This window comes from Loxodonta africana, chromosome 2 (assembly GCF_030014295.1).
Source record: "Loxodonta africana isolate mLoxAfr1 chromosome 2, mLoxAfr1.hap2, whole genome shotgun sequence".
Classification (NCBI taxonomy): Eukaryota; Metazoa; Chordata; class Mammalia; order Proboscidea; family Elephantidae; genus Loxodonta; species Loxodonta africana.
This window is the reverse complement of record NC_087343.1, coordinates 124427830-124450801: the sequence shown is the minus strand read 5'-3', so window position 1 is coordinate 124450801 and position 22972 is coordinate 124427830. Positions and strand designations below refer to the sequence as shown.

The window sequence follows — 22972 nt, the reverse complement described above, 5'->3', positions numbered from 1 at the left end:
GACAGGTATCATTTTAGTTGCCTTTAAGTGCTTATAATAATGCCTTAAATAGGTATGTATATGTTTATATTATTATTTCCAGGAACAGTTAAAAATAGAAACTCTCAATAGTGATTAATAGATAGGAAGGGCTAGATGAGAATATTGAGGTTATGAGAGAAGTCCTTGGCTTCCTTCCTCACTCCCACTCCCAGATCCTTTCTACCTGGTGATTCTGCCATACTGTTGGCAACAAATATTGCCAAAGATCTGGCCCTCCCTCCCACTGCCCACATCCCTGAGTTTACCTCAGTTGCAAGGGCTACTGAAGGACAGTCCCAGCTCACTCTCTGAGAAGTCCTGTCCTTGAACTTGGGATGTGTTTTCTAGCGAGTGTTTTCTACACACAGGCTTTTGTGACTAAACTGCCATTGTTTCTGTTGGAAGACTTTTTTCTCTCCCAAATTACAGATTCAATTTACAAATTGTTTCCTAATGTTTATCTCTTGACAACTTTGCCCATTATAACCTCCAGGAAAATTATGGAAAACTGTTGTATTGTTGCTGCTAAGTGATTTGACCTCTTTTTAAGAATAAAACTACTCAGCAAGAGCAGTCAGATCTTTAAAATTTTAATTCTATAAAATGGCCAGGTAAGTGTCAAGAAGTACACAGATGTATACTACTCTTACGGCTCTTCCAGCCTTATGTGTTTGTCAGCTTGAAGGCAGAGATCATGTCTGCCATGTACTTACAATATCTGACAGTCTTGGCATGTGTTAGGAGACACATACAACTAGTGAAAAAATAAGTGGGGGGACTTTGATAGTAGTACTGCTCTCTTGGGATCTTTTAGATCAGTAGGCTCTGAAGTGCTCATATGCAAGATGAGCCCCTGAGATATAGATGTAAAATATTACAATGTCTAGTTACATTTTTTCATTTTAAATTTCTATTTTGTGTGCGTATATTTTATAATGACCATACTATTTACATAGTATTTTTATTAAATATTTTAATACTTTGTAAGTAAATAAATACACAAAGATATACACTCAAATCTTTTATTGTGGGAATCCCCGTCAAACAGGACCTTGTTTTTTAGCTCATGGTCATGAAAGAGCTATACAAGCTGGGCTATAGAAGGTGTCCCACCTTTTAACTGTGGGGGGAATGGTCTTCTCAGATCAGGTTTAGTCTGGGCCTAAAGATTCCTTCTTACTTTGTTGAGTGTAACATGATTCTAAGTAAGGCAGAATTAGCACTACCTATTTTTTTTATCAGCTGTTCTGGAGTGCTTTTGGCACAGTGGTTAACAGCTCGGCTACTAATCAAAAGGTTGGCAGTTCGGTTCCACCATCTGCTCCTTGGGAACTCTATGGCGGCAATTCTGCTCTGTCTTATAGGCTTGCTGTGAGTGGGAATCGACTTAATGGTAATGGGTTTTTTTGTTGTTGTTATCAGCAGTTCTGGGTGTGCAGTGGTAAGTGCTCAGCTGCCAACCGAAAGGTCGGTGCTTTGAATCCACCAGCTGCTCTGGGGGAGAAAGATATAGCACTTTGCTTCTGTAAGGATTTCAGCCTTGGGAATCCTATGGGCAGTTCTTTTCTGTCCTGTAGGGTCACTATAAGTCCGAATTGACTCAATGGCAACGGATATCAGCACTATTGTTATACAGAAGGTTACCATTACATGGAGCCAACTCAATGGCAACTGACAATAGCATCAGTAGTTGCCTGTTATATACCACATGTTAGTAACTTGGTCATTTTTGTTAACCAACTTAATATTTACATTTAGATACAAGAAAGATGGCTGCAGGATAACCTTACTTTAAGAAAGAGAAATGAGGAACTAAAAGAAGTTGAAGAAGAAAGAAAGCAACATTTGAAGGAAATGGGACAAATGCAGGTTTTGCAAATGAAAAAGTATGTTTTTAAAAATAATTATTACTTTAAATAAAGGTCTTTTTTATTGAAAGGTGAAGACTGTTAAGTGACATGTTTTTTAAAAAGAATTTCAGCTCTGTATCCTTAAGATTTACAGGAAGGTGGATAGAGCTTTTAAACAAATTTATTTCATGACCTTAAAGAACTAAATTACTGAATAAGTGACGTAAAGTTGATATTCACACTGTGGCAGTGGGCACTAGTTATTGAGTATTAAGCATACCAGGTCCCCAGACTTCTGCTAGTCTGTTTCACAAGGTTGTGGTACAAAGTATGCAGAATATATGCCCATTGGCCCTGTCTGGGTCAGAGCTTGTGCATTTTATAATAGTGCCAGTGGAGTTATTCGAAGAGCAGTTTGTCAATGAGACCCCTCCTAGAACGTCCCAGTTGTAAATTATGTGTCCACCAGAGTGTTTTTCTGAAAGATGAGCCTGATTCTTCATTCATCTGGTTTTGTTGGTTTGTAGTTGCTACCTTCCTGATACAGCAGGAGAGATTTTGTTCCTGCCTCGTCTGCGTTTGAGTTACCTTAGGGATCCTGTAAGAATCTGCTTGATCCTAAGTGCTGGTAGGCTGGTGGAGCAGGTTGTACTAGCTAGCTACTTAGAATTTGAACCACCTTAGCTGGCTAAATCTAGGTCTCTTGTTTATTCAACCCTTCCTTGTAGATTTTTCGTTTGTCATCTTGATGTTACACAGAAACCTGAATCAAAGAACACTTAAGTTTCTGTAAAGGATGTAGAAAATGGAAGTTTTATTTATAAAGCCTAATAAATGCTTAACCCTATGTCATTATAAGTACTCTTGGTGTAACTACTTGAAATCTCTTTCATGTATCGAGGAAGTCAGATTAAAACCTGAAGAGCTCATTATCTTCAACCTCTGTTTTGTATGCATTAGGACACTAAGAGCAAAAAAGTCATAGAGGAAATTTTGATGAAAGACGGGGCCGTGAGCCTTGATAGCCTGGCTCCCAGCCCTTGGCTCTTTAACCACTGTAATGTTAATGTTCTCTGTGACAAATTGGAAAAGTAAACCTTTTAGAAAAATCTTTTAAATGAAAATTTATTCTTTGCCTCGGAAGGCCAAAAGCAGATATTTTTGTAACTCTTTCTATGATCAGTACATAGGAATGTTTTTTTACATCCTTCAAGACTATTAGTTCAGCTGTTCTTTCTTAAACCTTTTTTCAACCAGGACACAACAAAAATGTCAACAAAACATGTAATTAGACCAGCCCTGTAGGGATGTCCATTAACTTCAGAGCAATGCCTGGCACGTAAGAGGGTGGTTAGTAAGTGATTGTTAAGTGAAGATTTTTAAAGCATACATTAAAATCTGCATAATCTACGAAATTATCAGAAAATTTGGGGCATTTTACTTCTGTATATTATGATTTTTATACTTATGTAAGATGCTCATTTTCATCTCAGAGGAGTCCAAAGTTTTTAATAAATATTACTGCTGAAAATTAACGTTTAGTTTAATTAAGATAACGTTGTATTCCTTCACATACTGTGAACAAAATGATGAAGCCTGTTATTCAGTAATTTCTCAGTGCTGGTAATTATGCATTGTCAGCTTACAATCAGAAACTTGTGAAGTTGTAATATTCATCACTAATACTGCTTTACTTTGGTTAGTCAGTGTCTAAAAGTCAGGAACTTTCTCAGTGCTCACATGTTATGAGGGTTCTTTATATAGCACACAAAAATCAGCTGTTTAAAAGCATGGATGCTGCGGAGGTTTAGAAGGAAGAGAATTCTTTAGTACTGAAGCCTTAAAAGCAAGGAGAGACTGTTAAATAGACTGATTGCCAAAGAGAATGATAAATGACACTTCTCTGTGTAAAGAGAATCTGGCTTTTCTACTTCAGGCTGTTAAAAGCTAAAGAGTAGCCTTCATTTGTCATTTTTTCCCTTTTATAGTGAACATCAGAAGTTAGAAGAAAAAATAGAAACTATAAAAAGAAACCACAGTTTGGCATTAGGGCGACAGAAAGGTTATGAAGAAGAAATTATTCATTTTAAGAAAGAACTTCGAGAACCTCAATTTCGGGATGCTGAGGAAAAGTACAGAGAAATGATGATTGTTATGAGAACCACAGAGCTTGTGAACAAGGATTTGGACATTTATTATAAGACCCTTGATCAGTAAGTATTGGGCTGGGGATATACTTCCCATTGCAATGATTATCAAGTAGCCGATTTTAGTCATGTCTTCCCCTTTATATTACTTTTTAAATATATTTCATACATACCAAAGAATGGACAAAATATATGTATGTACACACATATACACACAAAAAATGCTTAATTAAGTTATAAAGCATAATACTATAAGGCATACTCATGGTACCACCCCCCACACCCACACCCAAAACACTATCACTAACTGGCAACCACCTAGATGCTCCTCCTTTATCTCAACTACCTCCCCCGAATACAGACCAGATGTTTGCTTTCTCTGCCTTTTTAAAAAATAGTTTTATCATATATATGTATATTGTGTTTTTTTAGCTTTTAAAAAATATCATACCCTGTGTAGTCGTCTAGGATTTGCTTTTTTTATTTTATATGTTTTTACTTCTCTATGTTGCTGGGTTTTTTTTTTTTTTTATGTTGCTTGTAGCTATAGTTCATTAATTTTCACTGATGTACAAAATTCTGTGTGGGAATACAGCAAAATCCATCCATTCTCCCATAGATGGACATCTTAGTTATTTCCGTATCTTTGTTAATACAAACCCTGCTGCCAGGAATATTTTGTCATATCTTGTGGAGCAAATGTCCAAGAGATTCTTTAGGATTTATATGTAGGAGTGGAGTTTCTGGATTGCAGTATATGCTGAGTTTTACAAAATAATAATAAATCGTTTTCCAAAGTGGTTTCAATAATTTACACCACTAGCAGTATATAAGAATTTTGTTTTATGCATCTCTCCATCGTTGGTTTCGTCAATGTCTTAATTTTTGCCACTCTGATGGGTTTAAAATGATAAATCATGTGGTCTTTATTTGTAGTTCCCTGATACCTGATGATATAGAACATCTTTACATATGTTTATGATCATATTGTTTCCTCTTCCATGAAATGCTCGTTTCTGTCTTTTGTCAGAATGTCTTTATGTGTGTTGATCTTTTTTTTTTTTTGATTTATAGTTCTTTCTCTCTTCTACACCGTAATTATTTTTCACTATGTATATTACAGATATCTTCTCAAGCTTTATCTTTTCATTTTATAGTATCTTTTGATGAACAGATGTGAATTTTAAGATAGTTACATTTATTAAGCTTTTCTGGTCAGCTCTTTTTGTATCTTGTTTAAGAAAACCTTCTGTACTACTATATTTTCTTCTAAAAGTTTTAAAGCTTTGCCTTTCACATTTAAGTACATTTAAGTTTTTAATTCTGAATTGCATTTTCTGTACAGTTTGACGTAGGAATTCAATTTCAGTTTACCCTTTGTTGTTGTTGTTAGGTGCCATCAAGTTGGTTCCCGCTTAGGGCAGCCCTGTGTACAACAGAACGAAACACTGCCTGGTCCTGCACCATCATAATCATTGTTGTGCTTGAGCCCACTGTTGCTGCCACTGTGTCAGTCTGTCTTGTTGAGGGTCTTCCTCTTTTTTACTGACCCCTTACCTTACCAAGCATGATGTCCTTCTCCAGGGACTAGTCCCTGCTGATGACGTGTCCAAAGTATTTGAGACGAAGTCTTGCCATCTGTGTTTCTAAGGAGCATTCTGGCTATACTTCTTCCAAGACCTATTTTGTTCGCTTTTTAGGCAGTCCATGGTGTATTCAGTATTCTTTGCCAGCACCATAATTCAAAGGCATCCATTCTTCAGTCTTCTTTATTCATTGTCCAACTTTCACATGCATATGAGGCTATTGAAAACACCATGGCTTGGACAGCTTGCCCAAGGCCAGGTCATGGAAGCTCCATAGACACATCCAAACTCCCTGAGGGACTGAATTACTGGGCTGAGGGCTGTGGGGATGATGGTCTCAGGGAACATCTAGCTCAGCTGGCATGAAATAGGTTATAAAGAAAATGTTCTACATTTTACTTTGATGAGTAGCATCTGGAGTCTTAAAAGCTTGTGAGCAGCCATCTAAGATACTCCACTGGTCTCACCCCGTCAGGAGCAGGGGAGAATGAAGAAAACCAAAGACACAAGGGAAAGATTAGTCCAAACGACTAAGGGACAACAACTACCACAGCCTCCACCAGACTGAGTCTAGCATAACTAGATGGTGCCCAGCTACCACTACTGACTGCTCTGACGGGGATCATAATAGAGGGTCCAAAACAGAGCTAGGTTAAAATGTAGAACAAAATTCTAACTCACAAAAGACCAGACTTACTAGCCTGACAGAGACTGGAGAAACCGGGCAAGTATGGTTCAGTAATGAAGTCACTCCTGAGGTTCACCCTTCAGCCAAAGATTACAGACCCATAAAACAAAATGAAACTAAAGGGGCACACCAGCCCAGGGGCAAGGACTAGAAGGCAGGAGGGGACAGGAAAGCTAGTGATTGGGAACGCAATCAAGAAGGGAGAACGTGGACACGTCATGAGGTTGGTAACGAATGTCACAAAACAATATGTGTACTAATTGTTTAATGAGAAGCTAGTTCTGTGAACCTTCATCTAAACTACAATAAAAAAAAAAAAAAAACCATGATTTGGGTCAGGTGCCCTTTAGTCCTCAAGGTGACATCTTTGTTTTTCAATACTTTAAAGAGGCCCTTTGCAGCAGATTTGCCCAGTGCAACCTTTCATTTGATTTCTTAACTGTTGCTTCCATGGGTATTGATTGTGGATCCAACTAAAGTGAAATTCTTGACAACTTCAGTCTTTTCTCCGTTTATCGTGATGTTGCTTATTGGTCCATTTGTGAGAATTTTTGTTTTCTTTATGTTAAGGTGTAATCCATATTGAAGGTTGTAGTCTGAGCTTCATCAGTAAGTGCTTCAAGTCCTCTTCACTTTTAGCAAATAAGGCTGTGTCATCTGCATGTCAAGGTTGTTAATGAGTCTTCCTCCAATCATTATGTCCCATTCTTCTTCATATAGTCCAACTTCTTGGATTATATGTTCAGCATACAGACTGAATAAGTATGGTGAAAGGATACAACCCTGACGCACACCTTTCCTGATTTTAAGCCATGCAGTATCCCCTCGTTCTGTTCACACAACTCCCACTTGGTTTGTATAGGTTTGGCATGAGCACAATTAAGTGTTCTGGAATTCCCATTCTTCATAATGTTATCCATAATTTCTTATGATCCATGCAGTCGAATGCCTTAGCATAATCAATAAAACACAAGTAAACATCTTTCTGGTTTTCTCTGCTTCGGCTAGGATCCATCTGACATCAGCATTTATATCACTCGTTCCATACCCTCTTCTGAATCCGCCTTGAATTTCTGGCAGTTCCCTGTCAATGTACTGCTGTAACTGCCTTTGAGTGATCTTCAGCAATATTTTACCTGTGTGTGATATTAATGATATTGTTCGATAATTCCACATTCTGTTGAATCACCTTTCTTTGGAATGGACACGAATAGGGATCTCTCTTAGTTGGCAAGGTAGCTGTCTTCCAAATTTCTTGGCATAGACAAGTGAGCACTTCCAGCACTGCAACCATTTGTTGAAACCTCTCAACTGGTATTTTGTCAATTCCTGGGGCCTTTTTGCCAGTGCTTTCAGTGCAGCTTGGGCTTCTTCCTTCAGTACCATCGGTTCCTGATCATATGCTACCTCCTGAAATGATTGAATGTTGATCAGTTCTTTTTGGTGCAGTGACTCTGTGTATTCCTTCCATCTTCTTTTGATGCTTCCAGCATCATTTAATATTTTCCCTGTAGAATCCTTCAACATTGCAACTCGAGGCTTGAGTTTTCTCATCATTTCTTTCAGCTTGAGAAATGCCAAGTGTGTTCTTCCCTTTTGGTTTTCTAACTCTAGGTCTTTGCATGTTTTATTATAATACTTTACTTTGTCTTCTCGAACCATCCTTTGAAATCTTCTGTTCAGCTCTTTTACTTCCATCATTTCTTCCTTTCGCTTTAGCTACTCTTCGTTCAAGAGCAAGTTTCAGAGTCTCTTCTAATATCCATTTTGATCTTTTTTTTTCTTCCCTGTCTTTTTAATGACTTCTTGCTGTCTTCATGTATGATGTCCTTCCACACCTCATCTGGTCTTTGGTCATTAGTGTTTAAGGAGTCAAATCTGTTCTTGAGATGGTCTGTAAATTCAGGTGAGATATACTCAGGATCATACTTTGGCTCTTGTAGACTTACTCTAATTTTCTTCAGATTCAACTTGAACTTGCATATGAGCAGCTAATGATTTATTCCACAGTTGGCCCCTGGCCTTATTCTGACTGATGATATTGAGCTTTCCTATCATCTCTTTCCACAGTTGTAGTCAGTTTGACTCCTGTGTATTCCATCTGGCAGTGTCCACTTGCATAGTTACTGTTTATGTTGGTGTAAAAAGGTATTTGCACTGAAGTCGTTGGTCTTGCAAAATTCATGAATTCAATTTTAGTTTTCCCCTTACAGATAACCAGTTGTCCTGGCAGTATTTATTGAGTAGTCCATTGTTTTCTCGATAATCTATAGTGTCACTTCTGTCATATATCAGAATTTCCACATGTGTATGGTTCAGTTCTGGGTTCTCTATTCTATTTCACTGATCAGTTTGCCTATCTCTATGCTGTCACACATTGTCTTAATTACTAAAGCTTTATAATATATTCAGCATATAGCAGATTTTTCAGTCTGACAATCTTTTGTCTTTTAACTAGTGAATTCAGCCCTTTATATTGTGATTACTGATACAGTTAGATTTACTTCTAGCATCTTTTTTTTTTCTCCTTTCCTGCCTTCTGTGGAATTATTTTTTCTTTTTCCTACTTTTTCTTCTCCTTGAATTGTAAAATGATATATACTACTATAATTATTTGGGTTGTTACCCTTAAATTTTTAACATGTACCTCCTCCCTTCCCCGCTTGGGCCACTGAGTTGATTCTGACTCATAGCAACCCTCTAGACAGAGTAGAACTGCCCCATAGCGTTCCCAAGGCTGTAACCTTTTTGGAAGCAGACTGCCACATGTTTCTCCTGCAGAGTAACCTGCATATTGACTTAAAATTCATTGATCTCATAGTGGTCCTGGAGCAGCAGTATCAGCATCCTTTGGAACTTGTTAGAATTACAAATTCTTGGGTGCCACCCCAGACCTACTGGATCAGAAATTTTGGTAGTTCAGGTCCCAGCAATCTGGGTTTTAACAAGGCTTCCAGGCGGTCCTGGTACACGCTAATATTTAAGAACCATGGCTCTACTGTGACTTGCTTCATCACCTTCCTCAGCACTGATTGTCTTCTGTCTGCAGTGTTTCTATTGTTTAGTGTTTTTTAGTTTTACCTTGTTTTTATATCATTGCAAATTAATAATAACTGTTGTTGTGTTTTCATAGCCAGTGCTTATTCGGGTTAAGTCACATGTTTACCAATTTCTTTGTTCACTGTTGCTTCTTAAATCCCCTTTTTTAATAGAGTGTTTTTTTTTTTCCCAGTGAAGGGCTGCTAGTGGTAAAGTCTATCAGTCTTTGAGAAGTATGCCCTCAATAGTGATAGTTTAGTTGAACATGGAGTCACAGCTATTTACTGTTAGCACTTTGAAAATATTCTGGTTTTTTCCTGGTCTCTATGGTTGCTATTAAAAAATGATTTCTAATTATTTGTTTGGAGTTACCAGTTAGCTGCCTTTTTTCTTGGTTCTTTTAAGATACTGCCTTTGTCTCTCATGCTCTGTAGTTTTATCATAGAACATCTAGGTGTAGGGTTAACTTTAGTTCTTCTGATCAAGAATTGTGTTTCTTAAAAAAAAAAATTGTGCTTCTTGATCTTAGGATTGATACCTTTCATTGATTTTGGAAAAATTCTCAGGCATTATCTCTTCAGATATTATCCTTTCTCCATTTCTCACTATTCTCCCCTTCTTCATTTCTCATTAGGCATAAACTTTCTTATTCTTTCCTCCAGCGCTTATACTGGGCTCTGGGTGACTCCTCATAACTGTCTCCCAGTTTCACATAATCTTTAGCTGTATCTAATCTGCTGCATTTACTACCTATGGAGTTGTTGGGTTTTTACTTCATTGACTCTGTTTTTCACTTCTGTAAGCTCTATTTTGTTCTTTTTCAGAAATTCTTATGTTTTTCATAATACGTTTTTCCTTAGTGTTTTGATTCCTTCTTGTATGTATACTCATTTTAAATATACATATTTTATATTCTCTTTCAGATTATCATTTTTTTTAATTTCACCTTTTTGGGGATCTATTTCTGCTGTGGTGTATACTGATTCTGGACCCTAGTGAAGTATTTTTTTTTTCTTTTTTTTCCTGCATTTATGCTTGATTGTAAGCTTTTAGTAGTAATTTTTTTTCCTGTGAGAATCCTTGTGACCTATTTGTGTGAATGTCCCTCCACACAGCAGTTTGGTTTTTGTATCTGCTGGGGTCTCCAGGGATATCACTGGCCTAGGTCTAGTCTTTATATTAATTTCTCGGTTTTGGGGTTCCTGAACTATGCTAATGTAGTGTAACATTGAACCCAAACCCATCTAAGATATTTGCCCAAGAGGTTGAATTCTCGGGGAAACAATCTATTAATTTTCTACTTTTTCACTGAAGATTGATGATACAGCTCTTTAAGAGTCCCAGCTTTTATGTTGGGAGTCACTTTTGACTCTGCTTCACTTGGACACAGTGCCTTATCTTCTCTGCTGGGTGATAAGACTCAATCCCTAGGTTGTAAAAATAATAACCCCAAGTTCCGCTGTAGTGTCAGTTCACACACTGACCATTCTGGTTTTCAGTTCTGTCATAAATGGATTTTCCTTTCTTGCGAACTCAATTATGAATTAAAATTTTTTTTTGTTACAAATCTGGTAAGAGGATTTTCAGTTACCTTAGGTTTTGTTTGTCGTTTTTCTTTCTGGAATGGAAAATATTCCCCATCATCATTAAGAGAACTGTACAGACAGAATCTCTTCTCTTTTAAGGCTTCTTCTGATCAGACAGGGCCTAGTCAACAGACCAGCCTCAGCAGCGGCATTCAGATTATGGCTCAGGAGGGTAGGAGGACTCGCTAGTTTCAGTATGAGGGCCCTTTTAGTTAATAACGGTAACAGAGGTGGCCCCAGAATCACGTAGTCATAACATTGGCATATACAGGTTTGGGTAAGTACATAATCATTTAAGACAAGTCAGATCCATTTACTATAAAATATTAGAAATGAACCAGTTATTTTAGTGTGTTAGTTATTTTTAAAATAAATACTACCAAGAATTTATTGGATTAAGTTTGACTCCTGAAACAACTCTTTAAAGTTTATTCCATGAATACATTATCTGGAATGTATCTTTTGTCCTCTTTCATCATGAGTGGATAGGTTAACATTATATGCTCCCTGGGTCCAGAATTGTATGCCTGCACCAAATGGGAATGTCATTATTTATTTATTTATTTATTTATTGTTGGTAAAGTATATATAACATTTCTCATTTTAGTCATGTTTATGTGCATAATTCAGTGACACTAATTACATTCATGCTGTTGTGGAACCGCGACCATTGTCTGTGTCTAGATTTTTCCTTACCCCTAACAGAAACTCAGTGCCCCTTAATCAATAATTTCTCCTTCTCTGTTCCTACCCGTGCCTCGTAACCACTGATAAACTTTGGTCTATGCATGTGCCTAGTCTAGATATTTCTTATCAGTGGGATCATGCAAGGTTTGTCCATTTGTGACTGACTGATTTCATTCAGCATAATGTTTTCAAGGTTCATCCATGTCATAGCATGTATCAGAACTACATTTTTCTTTACGGTTGAATAATATTCCGTTGTATGGATATACCACAATTTGTTTATCCATTCTTCTGTTGATGGACACTTGAGTATTGTCCACCTTTTTGACAGCCCAAGTGTCCATCAACAGATAAATACATAATATGAATGCATTGAGCAATGGTGTACAAACATCTGTTTGAGCCCTTGTTTTCAAGTCTTTGGGGTATATACCTAGGAGTAGAATTGCTAGGCCTTATGGTAACTCTATGTTTAACTTTTTAAGGAACCACCATACTGTTTTCTACAACAGCTGCACCATTTTACAATCCCACCAGCAAAGGATGAGCGTTCCAATTTCTTCACATCCTCACCAACACTTGTGGTTTTCCCTTTTTCTAATAATAGCCATCTTAGTGGTGGTGAAGTGGTATCTCCTTGTGGTTTATGATTTGCATTTCATTAACGTCTAACAATCTTTTCCTGTGCTTATTGGCTATTTGTGTACCCTCTTTTGTGAAATACTTATTCAAGTACTTTGCCCATTTTTTAATTGGGTTGTTTTTTTGTTTTATTTTCAGTTGTAGCAGTTTTTAATCTTATCAGATGTATGGTTCTCCAAATATTTTGTCCCATTCTGTAGGCAGTCTTTTCACTTCATTGATAAAGTCATTTGTTATACAAAAGCTTTTAATTTTGATTAAGTCCAGTTTATCTATTTTGTCTTTTGTTGGCATGTGCTTTTGGTGTCACATAAGAGACCATGGTTGAACACTAGGTCCCAAAGCATTACCCCTGTGTTTTGTTCTCAAGAGTTTTATGGTTTTAGTTTTTACATTTAGATGGCTGATCCATTTTGAGTTAATTTTTGTATAGGGTGTGAGGTAGGGGGTCCAACTTCATTCTTTTGCATATGGAGGTCTGTTTGTCACAGCACTGTTTATTGATGAGACTATTCTTTCCCCATTGAATGGACTTAGCATCCTTGTTAAAGTTTTGCCTTTTCCAGAATGTCATATAGCTGTACATGCTATTGACATAGTGGTCCTTTTTTTAACCTTTAAAAATTAATATTTATATAAAAGTATTTTCTTAACTGTGGCATAACTCATACTTCCTGATTTAGAGATGTTATGCAGACAATCAGATATATATTCTAGAGCCTAGAGTTCAGGGGAGAGGTATAAATTTGGAAATTATTAGTATATACATGCTGTTTCAGGCCATAGGATTAGATTATATATGGAATGACTAGTAGAGAAGGGAAAGGTCCCAAGACCCATTGTGTTTACAAATCCAGTGAAGATGCAGCTGGTAAGGTGAAAGAAGAAGATTCTAAGTGTAATACCTTGAAAACCAAGTAACGGAAGTATTTAAAGAGTATAATACTATTGAGAGGTAAAATAAAACTAGGCCTAAGAAGTGATCCTTGAATTTGACAAAATGGAGGTTGTCAGTGACTTTGACAAGTAATTTCAATGGCATGGTTTGACCTGAAGCCTGGCTGGCGCAGGGTGAGGAGAGAATGGATCGTAAGAAATGGAGGCAGTGAGCACAGATAATTCATAGAAAAAGTTCTGTAATCCCACTTCTTGGAATATATCCTAGAGGAATAAGAGCCTTTACACGAACAGATATATGCACACCCATGTTCATTGTAGCACTGTTTACAATAGCAAAAAGATGGAAGCAACCAAGGTGCCCATCAACAGATGAATGGATAAATAATGGTATATTCACACAATGGAGTACTTACACATTGATAAAGAACAGTGAGGAATCTGTGAAACATTTCATAACGTGGAGGAATCTGGAAGGCATTATGCTGAATAAAATTAGTCAGTTGCAAAAGGACAAATATTGTATAAAACCACTATTAAAAGAACTCAAGAAATAGTTTAAACAGAGGAGAAAATATTCTTTGATGGTTACGAGAAGGGGGAGGGAGAAAAGGAGGGAGAGGGGTATTCGCTAATTAGATGGTAGACAAGAACTACTTTAGGTGAAGGGAAAGACAGCACACAATACGGGAGAGGTCAGCACAACTGGACTAAACCAAAAGCAGTTTCCTGAATAAACTGACTGCTTCGAAGGCCAGTGTAGCAGGGGCGGGTGTTTGGGGACCATGGTTTCAGGGGACATCTAAGTCATTTGGCATAATAAAATCTATTAAGAAAACATTCTACATCCCACTTTGGAGAGTGGCGTCTGGGGTCTTAAACGCTAGCAAGTGGCCATCTGAGATGCATCAATTGGTCTCAACCCACCTGGAGCAAAGGGGAATGAAGAACACCAAGGACACAAGGTAATTATGAGCCCAAGAGACAGAAAGGGCCACATAAACCAGAGACTACATCATCCTGAGACCAGAAGAACTAGATGGTGCCTGGCTACAACCAATGACTGCCCTGACAGGGAACACAACAGAGAATCTCTGAGGAACAGGAGAGCAGTGGGATAAAAGTGGGATGCAGACCCCAAATTCTCATAAAAAGACCAGACTTAATGGTCCGAGACTAGAAGGACCCTGGTGGTCATGGTCCCCAGACCTTCTGTTAGCCCAATACAGGAACCATTCCCAAAGCCAACTCTTCAGACAGGGATCGAACTGGACAATGGGATAGAAAAAGATGCTGGTGAAGAATGAGCTTCTTGGGTCAAGTAGACACTTGAGACTATGTGGAATCTCCTATCTGGAGGGGAGATGAGAGGGCAGAGGGCGTCAGAAGCTGGCAGAATGTACATGAAAAGAGAGAGTGGAGGGAATGAGTGGGCTATCTCATTTAGGGGGAAAGCAATTAGGAGTATATGGCAAGGTGTATATAAATTTTTGTATGAGAAACTGACTTGATTTGTAAACTTTGACTTAAAGCACAATAAAAACTAAAAAAAAAAAAAGGGTTCTGCTGTGAGGTGAGCAGAAAAATGGGGTGATAGCTAGAGGGGGCTGATGGGCCAAGCTGGGTAAGTTGGTTGGTTTTGCTTCTTTTACATTTTACTTGCAAGTATGCTGTTGCAAGGTCAGCTCTTCCTCTTACTCGGTACTTTGACCTGCAAACCTACAGTTTCATATGTTTCGACTGAATAGAAAACTACACCTAGAGGAACACGAAGAACTCCCACAAGAAGGCATGTGTTCATTCAGAAATCCCCACTGTGTTCTCCCATTAGGCTCTGGGAAGACAGGACTGTCACACCCTGCCCTTCCTTCAAATTGTTAACAGTCCAAGGTAGGAGATTGTAGTAGGCTCTGCACAGTCTGTATTTGACTAGGCCTCTAAGAATGAAGAAAAGGCATCCCAGCAGAGAAAAGTGCCTGAATCACAGAGGCATCGTGCTTAACAGGGTGAGGGTGTGTGAGGGGCCTGATGGAGCAGCCAGGGCCTACCTTTGTGTGTGTGTGGCATGGGGGAGATACAAGGGGAGCAGGGGTGCTTTCCAGCAATTTAGGCTTAAGGAACAGAGCCAGGCTATTTACTGAGTTCTGTTAGCTGGTAATCAGATGTATTCTTCTAAATGAGAAGAAAAGAAGCAGTACAGATTTCCCCAAAATTTGGTCTTTGTGGGCTGTAACAGTACAACAGTGGCTTCTCTAATACCACCTTCTCAAGGTTTAGACTGTGAACCCTAATTTTGCCTTCTCACCTAGAAGAAAGTATGGTCCAAAATTTCCCTTATTGTTTCATCTCTTAGAAGTAAGCAGTGTAATTGTTGCATTCAGCTGCCTATTTAAGGTAACACAGGAAATTTGCAGTGCGTTTTCAAGAAAAGCTGATTACCATCTGTTATTAGTAATCACGTAAAAAAATCACTGAGTACAAGCATTGTAAATAGTCAGAGACCCTTACACTAGATGAGAGGAGGGAAAACATCTATCATGTGGAATGTATTACCTTCATACTATTAAAATACGTCATTACCATTAAATGATTTTTGGAATATCTCACTAAGGTAGGGTGTTCTACCCTGTGCCCACTGTCATTTTTCCTCAGATAGAAACTTGTAACATTTACAGGTTTGTATCCAAGGCAGCCAACTCTGTGTGAAGCTGTTCAGAGCCTGCGCCTGCACTCAGGGAGAGCTTTGGAATGAGGGCTTTTTTCAGGGCTCACCTTGTGGCCACCATTCTCGTCTTGACTGTGGATGCAGTACAGTTTTACATCAGTAGCCTCTATAGCATCAAATAGGTAGATACAAAACCAAAAGAGCACCACTGGCATTCCCCACCCACTGCAGGTTTTTTAAATTAAATGTTCATCTGGGGATAGTGGTTGAGCCATTACCTGAATTTTATAAGCTGATATTCAGAAGTCTGGCCAAAGAAAATGAGGAGTTTTTAGTTTTAGCAGAATTTAAGATTTTTATAAATAAATAGAGGTCACTTTTCTTTTACATGTGCAACTTAAGTTTGGCAAATTAGGGATTTTAAGTTTTGCCAAGTAATAAAAATCACTGTTAGTTTGGAAAATGATACTCATGAGACCATTTCCCTTATATGAGAGGCTCTCACCAGCCCAAATGCAGGGAGACAGGAAGTTCCCACAGTGGCGAGTGCCTGCTGGGCACTAGGGAGAGTATCCAGTGCAGTGATGGATAACAGTGGTCATAGCCAACTTTTCAGCAACCTACATACCTCAAAGTTTGGTACAATTTTAAATACAAGGATGAGGTTAATATGTTGTTGGAAAACGTCTTTTGTAAGTATAATTTTTCAGCTTTTTTCTAACCTGATTAATTTTCTTTAACTTACTTTTATTATACTTTACAACTAATATTTGTGTTTCGAAATAGGGCATATATGTACTTGGTGCTTTCAATTTAATATTTTATTCAATGAAATAACTTAAGCCTATGGGGAAATCCACCTCAAGATTCACCTTTTTATGTGCACTTTAATTTTGCATGTCAGTCTAGGTTTTGCAAAATGGTAGCACACCTTCCTCAGTAGCTTGAGTCCTGAAGGTGGTTTAAATAGTAAAACAAACAAGAGCTGGGCAGGGCCCCTCCTGGAAGGTGGAGTATTGGTCTGTTTAGGTGCTCTTTCTCCAACCCTTTAGATACCTGCTCTCTAATGACTTTAGTTCTCTGCTGGTGGCGAAGTCCTAAGGTGATTAGAGAACTGTCCTCAGAGCAGCAGCAAGAGCCCCGAACTGCTGTCCTGGGCAGTCCTAATATGCTGCACCATTTGTAACGTCAGGCATGGAGCCTGTGCTTGCCTAGGGAGAAGGTAGCCCAGTGGCTGACAGAAGCTCTTCGTTAATGGTCCCGTGCGGGAGGCAGTTGGACGGCTTAGAACATAAAAGGAAAATAATCTGATGGTGCAAACAGGTGCTGAAGAACAGGATAGTCTGCATTGCATTGAAATGAGGTGTCTATGTAAAGAAAGAAGAGAGACGTGGGTGGAAGCAGTGCCACATACTGCACCGGCACATACGTTTTTGTCTTTCTGGCCTTGTGGAGCATCTTTTCAAACAGGAAGTATCTTAGACCCTTGTCATTTGTGAGGATCACATCCTAAGACTTTCAAGGATTACAAAAATTATAAATACCACTAAAGCCATCATTTGTTCACAGAAAATGCAATCAACTGTTACAGAAATTTTTCAGGAACTCTTTCACATTCTTAATATTTAAATATGAGAGAAAGGTAATTTATAAACCACCATTTTCTTAGATCTTACACCTTTTCACTTTCTTTTGGGAAACAGTTGTCATACAAAATGCACATGAGTTTAGTATATGCATTTAACTGAGTAGTAGGCACAGTCTAGGCAGGTGTGGGGCGGACGCACTAGCTACGTGACCACTTGCCCATAACAGGCTGTAGCTCATGAAATTCACATCTTTGTCTCAGCTAAAGAAGAGTTTACTGGAAGTCATGGACCTTCAAGGTCATTCTTAAATGTTAACTACCTGTAAAGTCCAGGTGCTAAAGGGTGTGTTGAGTTCATATTTGGGCCTATGTCTGCCAGTGAACAGTCAGCCTTCGCAGGGTTCCTGGACAGACTGTTCCAGAGCTGCTTTCCACTGCTGTTGAGTCAGTTCCAACTCAATAGTAACCCTATAGGAAAAAGAACTCCCCCTTAGGGGTTTCAAGGAGTGGCTGGTGGATTTGAACTGCCGACCCTTTGGTTAGCAGCCGAACACTTAACCACTGTGCCACCAAGGCTCACATAAAAAAAAAAAAAGGCTCACATAGCCCCAGCATAATTCAGATCCTCCATAAGCTTCTCACCTGTATTATTGTGACGACTTTCCCCACCTCTTGCTGCTCCCTCCCCTGTACCCCTGTTAGTTTCTGCCAGGTTAATCTTCCTAAAAGTGGTCTCTGTTCCCATCTAAAGGGGCCGGGTAGTTCAGTGGTAAAATTCTTACTCCCATGTGGGAGACCCACCACATTCAATTCCTGGCCAAGGGACCTCATGTGGAGCCACTGCCTGTCTGTCCGTGGAGGCTTGGGTGCTGCTCTGATGCTGAACAGGTTTCAGTGGAGCTTCCAGACTAAGACTAGGAAGAAAGGCCTGGCGATCTGCTTCAAAAAATCAGCCAGTGACCACCCTATGGATCACGACGGTCTGACCTGAAACCGATCATGGGGTTTGTGCAGGACTGGGTAGTGCTTCATGCTGTTGTATGTAGGGTCACTATGAGTCGGCTGATTCCACGGCAGCTAACAAAAACAACAATATTCCTGTCTAATTTTAGGGAAGACTTCCCTACCTGGCCTTTACCATTTCATCTCTCACAATTCACTATGCTCTAACCAAACTGAATAATTTTGTTCCCCTAGGACACACCACATTTTCCTCTGCTGTCTCTCCTCCTTGGAATATTGCCTCTATGAAGCCCTTCCCAAACAGATGTGACTTTTCCTTCCTTTGTACTCCATAGTACTTCGTACCACTTAAACCACTTAGCCTTTTATTAGATGTTTATGCAAACCACAGAATGTGGTTCAAGCTGGAATCCTGTTCATTTCCTTGACCGTGTCTAATACTTACTCAGCACTTAAGTATTAGTTACAATGTAACAGTTTCATCACCCTCACAATCAAAGCCTTTACATGCATGTACATATATAGTTTTTGTTTTATGTGAATGGTATTTTCGTGTTGTCTTTTTTCCCCACTTAACACATGATAAAGTCTTTTATGTTCATGTACGTAAGTACCTCATTTTTAATGGCTGCATACTATCCTATAAAGTGGATGTTACCTCCTTTCTTTAACCATTGATGGACATATTAGGAAGGTTTTAAATGTTTCTTCTTTAGATAATGCTGCAGTATATATCTTTGCACACTGTGCAGATATATCAAAAAGATATCTTCTTAGAAATGGAGCTATTAGGTAAGAGGGTATGTACATTTTTAATGTGCTAGTGCCAAATTGCCTTCCAAAAACACTTAGACAATTTACATTTCCACCAACAGCGTATGAAAGTACCCATTTCTCTGTGTTTGCCTTTCAGATTACCAACCTTTTTAATTTTTGCCAATCTGTTGCACCAAAAAATGCCCTCACATTAATTTACATTTCTCTGTGAGGGAATTTCTCTGAGAATTTCTTATTTATCCCTCTTTGCCAATTTTTCTGTTAGGTTTTTTTTTTTTTAGTGATTTCTATCACTTTTCTGTAGATTCTGGATATTAATCTTTTTCACATACATCTTAAATATTCCCAGCTTGTCATTTGTCGTTTAACTTTCTTTATGGTGTCATTTATGGCTTTTAATATTTAAGTAGTCAAATTTTTAGTCTTTTTATTAATGGCTTCTTGATTCTGTGCTTTAATTAGAAAGGCCTTCCTAACCCAAAGATTATAAAAACGTTTTCATCTGATGATTTTATTTTACTTTAGCTTTTAATCCTTTAATTCACTTGGATTTTATTTTGGAGTAGTTTGATAAAGGGTAGTGATAAAATTTTAAATATTTTTCTCTTTCCAACACTATTGAATCCCTTTCCTATTGATTTGAAATGTCACAGTCATAAAGTTCTCTGTATGTCTGGCTGTATTTCTGGATTTTCTCTTCTGTCCACCAATATTTTTATTTATTCCTGTCCTAATACCACAGTTTTATCCTTTTGCATTGTCTCTTCAATATGAACTTTAGAATCAACTTGTGGGTTACATAATTTTTTTGTTTTTATCTTGCTGGGATTTTTTGTTTGGATTGCATTTAATTTATGGATTACTTGGGGGAGAATGAACATCTTTGCAATATTGAACCACCCATTTTGGACCCTATAGGGGTCCTATTTAATCATTCTTTTTATCCTTTCATAAAGTTTTATAGTTGTTTCCTCTGGATGGTGTGTACCTTTTTGTTAGATTTCTTCCTTGGTATTTTATAGTTTCTGTGGCCACTGTGAGTAGGATCCTTTTTCCCGTTATGTTTCTTATTGGTTTTTGCTACTAAATAATAAAACAGTTGATTTTTGTGTGTTGATTTTATTTTTGACTATCTTATTAGTCTTATTAGTTTTTCAGTTAATTGCTTGGATTTCTAATACACAATTGTATCACCTGCGAAAACAGTGACGGGTTTATATATATTTTTCCCAATATTTAGAGTAGCCATAAAAGGAGATATCTTATTCTTAGCTTTAGGGGAAATGCTCTATATGTTTTAACATTAAACTTGATGCTTGCTGTGGATATCTGATAAAATTACTTTGTCAGATTAAGAAAATTTTCCTCTTCTTCACTTACTGAAGATTTTTATCAAAACTTAGTGTTACACTGCATCAAAGTACTTTTTTGACATCTATTAAGGTAATCATTTTTTTTCTTTTAATCTATTAATGCAGTGAATTGGCTTAAAAATTCTTTTCTGTCGTATCATTCTTGCCTTCTTGTGGTAAACACAACCTGGTAATGATATATTCTTTTTTAAAGACTCTCACTACTAAATTCAGTTTTATTTAAATGTTTATATCTATATTCATAAGTAGTATAGGCCTATACTTTTTTTTTTTTTCTTATTTCCTGTGTTTCTCCTTGCTATATAATAGTTTGTTTACTTGGGTACCATGAAGAGTTGATAATATTTACTCAAAATTATCTGAGCCTGATGGCTGTAAAAGATGGAATTTTGACTGCTTTCTCAATTTTAACTGTCATATTCAAGGTGTGTTTAATATCCTAGCCACTTCTCTTTGATCTTGAGCGAGTTACAAACCTTCATTGGCTCTCAGTTTTCTTAATGGTAAAATGGAGGTAAGGAAACCTAGCTCCCAGTATTGTTGTAAGGATTAAATGAGATATGATTGCTTAGCATAGTGCCTCACACATAAGGTAAATGTTCATCAATAGCAATCACTATTTCCATTGTTACTAACACAATTTACTTAATCATCCCCTACTCTTGCACAGTGGGCTTTTGAACTCCACATTGGACAGAGAGAGAGGGTACAAAGATAATCTAATACTCCAGTCAGGAATGGTAGGCGTGACAACTCCATTTGACACATCCCTTGGTGAATCTAGATCTTTCTCAGGACCAGAGCTTTTTCCTGCAGTGTTATCTCAGCATACTATCTGTGGGGCCAGGGTGCACCGCCTCGGTTGTACAGGGAGCCAAGGCAGAAGTGGAACACCCCCATCCCACCTGTAGCTTGTTCTTCATGTTGGGCATGCTTATTTATAGTAGTTATTGAAGATTTTTAACTAGAATGGAAAGATAACTTTTTTAAAAAAGTCATTTGAAAGCTCGGGATCATGATGAATAAAGCTATGGAAAAGCAGTCTTCACATGACTGGTCCCAAAAACATTCTCTGAGAAAAAAAATTTTTTTTTTTTTTTAGGGAAATACGGAGTGTTTTATCTCCATCCTTTTGAAAGGAACATAAAATGTTAGGCTGAGATAGATGTATAAAGTAGAAAATGGAGGCTTGTTGCAGTCTCATCAACAAGCAGACTATGGTTTTTTCCAGTCTTTACTACTTCAGAGACCTTCCTCTGATATTTAAAATGTATTTATGTTGAGTCATTTCTTTCTCTTTTGCTGGTGAACCAGAAGATCATGAAATGATTTTGCAGAAGCAGTAGCATTACGTTCAGTTTCCTTTTTTGAATATATCAGATAAGAGGCTTGCAAATGGAAGTGAGTCTGCCTACATCCTTTGTATGGTAATGGCAATGGTGTTGCCTTTTATCACTGGTACAGCATTTATTAGTTCATAAAACCCGCTTCCGAAAGACGTAAGGGCTTTTGTGTGTGTACTTTAGATGAAAGTTTACAGTGCAAATTAGTTTCTCAAAAATTTATACACAAATTGTTTTGTGACATTGGCAATCCTCGCAATGTATACTATCCTCCCCTTTCGACCCAAGGTTCTCTGTGTCCATTCATCAGGTTTTGTCTCTTCCTCCTCCTCATCTTTGCTTTTGAGCAGGTGTTGCTTCTTTGGGCTCGTATACTTGATTGAACTAAGAAGCACGTTCCTCACTTGTATTATTATTTGTTTTATAGACCTATCTAATCTTTGGCTGAAAGACTTCAGGAGTGGCTTCAGTTCTGAGTTAGCAAAATGTTCAAGGGCCATGGTCCCGTGAGTTCCTCCAGTCTCTGTCAGACCAGTAAGTCTGGTCTTTTTTGGTGAATTTGAATTTTGGTCTACATTTTTTTCATGCTCTGTCCAGGACCCTCTATTGTGATCCCTGTCAGAGCAGTTGGCCATGGTAGCTGGGTACCATTTAGTTCTTCTGGGCTCAGGTTGATGGAGGCTGTGGTTCATGTGGTCCGTTAGTCGTTTGGACTAATATTTTGTGTCTTTGATTTTCTTCATTCCCCTTTGCTACAGACCAGATGGAACCAGCAGTTGTATCTTAGATGGCTGCTTGCAAGCTTTTAAGACCCCAGATACTACTCACCAAAGTAGGATATAGAACATTTTCTTTATGAACTATGTTATGCCAGTTGACCTCGATGTCCCCGAGACCGTAGTCCCCAGCCCTGAGCCCCAGTAACTCAGTCCCTCAGGGTGTTTGGATGTATCTAGGAAACTTCTATGACTTTGCCTTGGTCAGGTTGTGCAGACTTCCCCTATATTGTGTGTTGTTTTTCCCTTCACCGAAATTAACGCTTGTCTGCTATCTAGTTTGTGATTTCCCCACACCCCTCCCCTCCCTTTCAGCCATCAAAGATTGCTTTTTTCTATGTGTA

General features: G+C 38.1%; 1 protein-coding gene across 1 annotated transcript in view; it reads left to right on the top strand.

Moving 5' to 3' along the window:
* RAD50 (RAD50 double strand break repair protein) overlaps window positions 1-22972 on the top strand; it is a 90401-nt gene that overhangs the window by 57407 nt on the left and 10022 nt on the right. Inside the window, exons 20-21 of the mRNA XM_003405022.4 lie at window positions 1780-1907; window positions 3860-4084. Coding sequence (XP_003405070.1) covers window positions 1780-1907; window positions 3860-4084 — 353 coding nt within the window. The remainder of the gene's footprint in view (window positions 1-1779; window positions 1908-3859; window positions 4085-22972) is intronic.